This window comes from Setaria viridis, chromosome 8 (assembly GCF_005286985.2).
Source record: "Setaria viridis chromosome 8, Setaria_viridis_v4.0, whole genome shotgun sequence".
In the NCBI taxonomy this organism is placed as follows: Eukaryota; Viridiplantae; Streptophyta; class Magnoliopsida; order Poales; family Poaceae; genus Setaria; species Setaria viridis.
The window spans coordinates 5183273-5190496 of record NC_048270.2 but is presented as its reverse complement, the minus strand read 5'-3'; the positions used below and the strand labels follow the sequence as shown (position 1 = coordinate 5190496).

Genomic DNA, 7224 nt, shown 5'->3' with positions numbered 1-7224 from the left:
AATTTCCATGATTTTCGCAATCACCAAAGATGTTTCCCTAAAGATTCATACCAAGTATTTCTTTTGGGAAACAACATATAAATTATGTTTTTTGACTGGAGTCACTACTAAAGAAACTGGCTTCCATCCAACATTCGTACCGGTGGGAATTAGAGCCAGTACTGAGCCCTAGAGGCACATTAGTACTAATATCTAGGTGTTACCAACCAATAATAAATGGTCCTCTTTAATACTAGGTCATGAAACTGATATTGGAGACAAGCCTTTTACTCTCGGTTTCACAGTAGTATCTGTTGCCTATCCGGTACCAAAGGGTATTATGAACCGGTATTAAAGCCAGTTTCTCTCATAGCGAGTCTAATCATAATTCAATTAAGATTGCAAACTGTATATATGCACACATTACGGTAAAAAATGGACAAATGTGAAAGAGAAAAAGACAGGGAAAACGAGTTGGGGAACTAATTTTTTTTTTGAGATGTAGTGAACTAGTTTTACTAGTAGTATGTCTATTTGCAACTTGTTTAATAACTTTATTTTAAGGAGCCTTTGCAACTTTTCTAATGAAGAAGAAAAGCTTTCCCTCAGATACCAGACTCATTTGGAGTAGTTGTCTTTCCAACCAGGCTCAATCATTAATGCCAACAAATAACCTTTATATGGGCACATGTAATTAATGATTGGTGCTGAATCAGCCTTTGCGTGTTGCATGCGCACGTATAATCTATAGGGAGTATAGAAGCCGTCGTAGTCAGTACATGTGAGAGAGTTGAGGTATGCATGTGCGTGTTGCATACATATACATATGCGTGCTTCCTTCCTGATCTGATCTGTTATGATGCCATTACGAAGCTGGCATTGAGAAACCGATCGAACTATTTTTTGAGGTCAACGCATGCACTCTCTAAAAGGGATTCCTAATACAGCTCAACAAATAGGGAATACATCCTTACAATCCAATAATATTGGAATCCAGCCCAATCATCGTCTTCAATCCATTGATAGATGACAGCTAGCGTGCACCCACCATCAGAGAGCTTAGAGCTCCTCCTAGCACGAGTTGAGGACGAATTTTCTTCAGCGCCTCTCCTGGTTTTTCTTGTACCAGGTAACCAGAGCCTTTTCTTATTGCGTTCAATCGCTAGATTGTTCTGGATCTGCGTACGTCGTACCTGTGGGTTTGCTTGTTCCATCTAGCTTTGGTTCTGCACTTCTGGGCTCTAGCAGCGTCCAGCGCTACCCAGCCTTGCTTGGGAGCGCGCTTCCTTAGCTTGCTTGCGTTTACGGTGACCTGACGAACCAAATCGCCTACCAGTGGAGCACGCGGCACAGCTGGTCCACATTGTCGTACACTTCTCGGCATTCTACTCAACTCTATCTTCTCTCGAATATATAGCATAGTAGAGTATACAGTCACGTTTGTTGTTTTCAGGATACAACATTGTTTGTGAAGGATTTGTTCATAAAAGCTTTCAAGTGAAAGTTAACAAAGCTTTCAAGTGAAAGTTAACAAAGCTTTCAAAGGAACTTTCAGATCCATGTCGAAGCCGGAGCGTATGTCGCTAGCCTTTCTAAAAGACATCACAAGTGATTTCTCCAGCAACCAAATACTGGGAATAGGTGGGTTTGGAGTGGTTTACAAGGTATGTCTATATTTCTTCCTCGTTTCTTTAATTTGCTAGCGTTAGCATTAGCAGTATATATCAGGCGCTAATGTCCTGACTCATGAAAATGAGTCTGAACAGGGTGTTCTTGAAAATGGGGAGGAGGTTGCTGTGAAGAAGCTTATTAATTCCCATGTGGACCTAGATGATGACCAGTTTGAGAAAGAAGTTGCAGCTCTTTTTGGGTTGAGGCACAAAAATATAGTGCAACTCAGAGGCTACTGTGCTGACTCAAGCAAGGAATGTGTGCCGGTGCCGGTGCCGGAAGCCACCGGAAGAAATAAACATGTCCTGGCTGAAATACGAGAAAGGCTGCTCTGCCTTGAATACATGCCTAACAAAAGCCTTCGTCATCACATTTCAGGTACGAGGATGCGGTAACGATGTATGGTTGCTATCATTTCCGTTTTCGCTCTGGGAAATTGCACGAACTATATTACATTTCTTTTATTATAAGGAAGATGCATGTGCTCCTACACATCCCGCGTGATTGGTAAGGCGCATTGTCTCTACTAGCATGGCCGAGCATCTGAAAGCAGACCACTCCAACCTGATGCTATATATGCGGCCTCGTGCGATTCCATCGTGTTTGGTTTGCAGTGTTATGTGGATCAAATTGGTCTTGATTATTGATGTTTGGTTTGGTGGATAGCAATCGACATTGTTTTTAATACAGTCCCTAAACCTGGATTTTGGTGTGTGTGTGGGGGTCTGATCAGGCAACCAAACACGCGACCCACATTGCACACCTTACCAATCACGTGGATCGCAGCACCCACCACCACACAATTTTAGTTTTACCCTTCGAGCACTCAGTTGCATGTAAAAGACATGCAAACTTATTTCTTCAACTAGTCCATCAACCCGTGCTCCCGCACGGGCTTATATTTTTAAAAGCTATTGTATTTAAAAATTATTTAGAAATTAAACTCTAGCTAATAATCAAAATTGTTTAATTACTACTCTCTTATTTTTCAATACTTCAACATAATACTTATATAGATATATATAGATATGTACCTATCTTTATCCAGTTGTGATTGATTTTGAATTAATAATTACTCTATGCACTTTTTCATCCATATTCATACTTTTTCTATTTTGTATCACACCTCCAATCCTCCATACATTATGTTTAGCATACAAATCAATATTTTTCATCGATTCCTCACATACTTGTATAAATGGTCTCAATGGTAGCACTCATCATGTGTATATACTTTAACTTAGTATTTTTATATTAACAATGACATAAATAGGTAATTTAGAATCATATATTAGTTTACTTTTTGACATTTCTGTATGATGCACATGAAGATAATTAGATTAAGATTTAGGTGTTTATTTTTAATAACGACATTCGTGGGTAACATAAATAAAATTTTTAATGACATTTTAAGTTATGCTTTATAATGATGTGTATTACTAAATTGGATGAATATTATGGGGTTACTTTAGATTATTTTTTATAATAGCTGAGCTTGATAATTTAGATACAGGTTTAGAGCTCATTTTTGAATATTTTCACAATGACAGTGGTGGGTAACTTTTTAGAAAATATAATAGATCAATGGCTATGATTATTAGAGTTTAGGTGTTTGATATTTTTTAATTTTTATGAGAATTTATCTCTTTTTTCTAGCTTGTCTCGTGGTTAGAAAATATAATAAATCTCTTTTTTCTAGCTTGTCTCGTGGGAACTAATGCAGAGTCTCCAATGGAACAAAATAAGACTACATTGCTACAAAACTATTACCATAAGCTACCTCTCGTTTGTTAAATATTCAAACATAATACTTATGTAGATATATACTTAATATCTTCATCTGATTATGATAGTTTTAGTTAGTAATTACTCTATAATATTTTCATCCACATTTATAATCTTTAACTTTTCACTTTGCATCGCAGGTATGCGCTTGAATTTGTTTAATGAACCCTAATTTTGAGATACAATTTTAGCATAGAAATTTATATTCTCATCACTTTATTTCCTTATAAATGGTGACATACATCATACGTAAAGACCTTAATTATTATATCGTATACCAATAGTGTAAGATATAGACGATTTAGAATCATATATTGTTGTATATTTTTAATTAAGGTTATTTGATTAAAACGTAGGGTAACCTCATGTTATTTTTAATAATGGCATGTGTGGGTAATATAGATGCAAATTTAATGGGTTACTTTAAGTAAATATGGTAGGCAATTCAGTTGCAAATTAGGGGGTTATTTTAAATATTGTTTATAATGGTATAAGTGGGTAATTTTGATGGAGATTAAGGGGTTACTTTAGGCTATTTTCATAATGGCGTAGGTGGGTAATTTTTATAAAAACATAATAGATCCAATGGCTATGATGATTTGAATCTATCGATTGATGGTTGAATGTTTTGCTTTTTTGTGAGAATTTCTAGGATTTCACTCTTTTTCTAGGGTGTCCACCTAGGAATCCTAGGTGGCTTCACCTGGAGGTTTCAAAAGGAGCCTCCAATTAGTAATAGTAAGATTTCTCAATGTTAATTTTGCCTTTTTATTTTGTTTTCTACAGATGCATCTTGTGGCCTCGAGTGGCAAGTGAGATATGACATAATCATGGGGATTTGCTCTGGTTTGCACTACCTTCACACGAAACACAATATTGCTCACATGGACCTTAAACCCGCGAACATATTACTGGATCACAATATGGCACCGAAAATTGCAGATTTTGGTACATCGAGATTCTTTGACACAAACAAATCTCAAAATATGACCAAAAACCCTATTGGGACACTGTAAGCTAATCGCCTTCAGAATGGTACCCAATGTACCCAACTAACATGTACACATGTTCATTCTCTTGCTACATCATGCAGTGCATACATGGCACCAGAGTACAAGTCTCATGGGTCGATATCACCGAAGGCAGATATATTCAGTTTGGGTGTTATAATCCTGGAGCTAATGACAGGATCCAAACTCCCAGAGTATCCCCTTAGTGAAGAATCTGTGGCACACCTTCCTAATGAGGTAAGATATGAACCGCTCCAGCCTTTTTGCATATTTCTATCCTGCTCCCGGAGTAATAGTTTTCTTATTGTGATATAATTACCGTGGAAAACTATAGGTGGTTGGAAAATGGAGGGACAGATTGTCGAATGCAGCCTATAGTCAACAAGTACACATGTGTGTCTCGATAGCAATAGAATGTGTTAACTATGACAAAGATAGAAGGCCCACCACAGGATGTATAATCAAAAAGCTTAATGAAGTCCAGGTACTGCTAGCTCCACCCTAGCAAATGTGTAATAAAAAAACTTGATGCTAAACTCGTGCATTCAGCTAATAGTACTCTTATGACAGATGGCTTCCTCTCATCCCACAGGATCCCAACTTTTTATGGTATTGGGTCAAAACGATGACCCCCGATGTTGCCATAGGAATTGTGGCTGCAGTTCTCATCCTAGCAAGTACCACACCAGCACATGGTCATGGGTGGTATCGACCTTGAAAATCCTCACGGTTCCGATAACCTTATTTTCCACAGGTGTTGTGGCTATAATTCTCGTCTACCAGCAGCATCGCATGAGTTCATGGCCATGGGTGATCTTATTTGCCATAGGAGCTGTACCAGATGCAGTTCTTATCCTACTGAATCCTAGCAGCTCATGGTGTGTGGTACTGGCCCTGAAGGTTCTCACAGCTCTGGTAGCATTACTTGCCTTAGGAGTTTTGGGCCTTATGACTACACATCTCATCTTTATCTTACCTCATCCTAGGAGAGGGTCACGGATGACCATATTTACTATAGGATCTATAGTGGCTGCAGTTCTCGTCCTACTGAATCCTACCAGTTCATGGTCATGGGTAGTACTGACCCTGAAGGTCATCACGTCTCTGCTAACATTACATGCTAACGGATTTAGGGACCTTGTCGCTACAGCTCTCATCCTCAACTTTCCGAATCCCCTGAGATGGTCAAGGATGACCTTATTTAAAGGATCCATGCTGGTTGCAGTTCTTGTCCTACTGAATCCTAGCAGTTCATGCTCATGGGTGGTACTGATCCTAAAGGTCCTCACAGCTCTGGTAACATTACTTGCCATAGAAATAGTGGGTCTTTTGGCAATGGCTAGAGGTCTGTTCCAAGACTTACCGAGTCCCAGGACATGGTTACAGGTGACCTTATTTGCCACAGGATATATACTACTGGTTGCAGTTCTCGTACTATCGAAGACCAGAAGTTCATGGCCATGGGTGGTAATGACGACCCTAAATGTTGCTCAGGCTTTCATAACCTTTTATGTCACTGAAGCTGTGGATAGAGTTAACATCGCTCTACATGATCTCAGGAGTAGTTCAAGATCACGATCCATCTTATTATTTTCCATAAAAGCTGTACTGACTACAATTGTCGGAGTAGTTGGACTATTGAATAATCCTAGCAATTCATGGTCATGGGTGGTAACGACCCTGAAGGTCATTATGGCTCCGGTAGCCTTCCTTGCCATAGCATATACGCTCAACAGTATTCTCTTCTGCTACTTGAGTAAACTGGGTCGCCGGAGTTCATGGACGAAACTGGTGATCTTATTTGCGATAGGAGCTATACAGGCTGTTCTCATCCTACTGAATCCCAGCAGTTTATGGTCATGGGTGAAGGTCGTCGTTACAACTCGGTTAACCTGGTATGCCATGGGAGTCATCACTGTATTTGTCCTTCCCCTCCGATGGGAACCCGCCATTTTGTTGCCACTTTTTATCATATGTGCCATTGGAGCTGTCCTGGCAGTACTTGTTATTTCTGTTGTTGGGATATTTGCTCCAGTTCTTATGGTTTGTAGAGAGATATATGCTGGCATTCTGTTTTTTTGGAGACATACTTCCGCAATTCTTGCGGCCCAGGATCACCCCAAGCAAGATGATCGACCTTGCGTGAAAAGAGGCCGAAAGAGCACCAAATGAAGAACGACCATATGCAATAAGCTTGCCTTTGTTCAGAAAATGCAGAAGGAAATGTTGGCATTGGACAAAATATATGTGGGGACATGATTTGGACAGTTCTGGCGGAGCACCGCAAGCGTTGTGTGCAAGTGTGCTGCGGGCAACGGAGCATGTGAAAGAAGCCTTCGAAATTGTCGTCCCAGCACATGCACATGTCAGCCCATATTAGTTTTCTTGCGTAGTCCATGTGAATGATCACCGATATTCTGTTTTGTGACTTACAAAACTACGAAAGATTTATTAAACATCTTGTTAAACCATATTAAATATTTCAACATCTAGTAAAAAGTTTTACTTTAAATGTTATAAATGCATTAGCATCTTTAATGTAACCCTCATATTTTGACCAAAGTTCCCCAGCGTCGCGCGTCTGCGCCTACCTCTTCGTTTGGACCGTCTTGCTCTCTGAGAGTCGAGGCCGGGGCTCTCTCGATGTCGTGGTCGAGTTCATTCGTGCCTCGTACCTGCCGTTGCTCGGGCACTTCGCGGCTGAATCGGTAGGCCCCCTCGCCGGCACGGCCATGATTGTCATGCATTGTGGTGCATAGTACTTTGGTATAGAAGTATT

The 7224-nt window shown here is 39.7% G+C and overlaps 1 protein-coding gene across 1 annotated transcript; it reads left to right on the top strand.

Annotated features, from left to right (window-relative positions):
- Positions 1-870: 870 nt before the first annotated feature.
- On the top strand, positions 871-6901 carry LOC117833757 (uncharacterized). Its single transcript, XM_072295580.1, has 6 exons — positions 871-1643; positions 1746-2028; positions 4222-4447; positions 4529-4682; positions 4780-4929; positions 5016-6901. The coding sequence occupies exons 1-6, from the start codon at positions 1539-1541 to the stop codon at positions 6615-6617; spliced, it is 2520 nt and encodes an 839-aa protein (XP_072151681.1). The 5' UTR covers positions 871-1538; the 3' UTR covers positions 6618-6901.
- Positions 6902-7224: the final 323 nt, after the last annotated feature.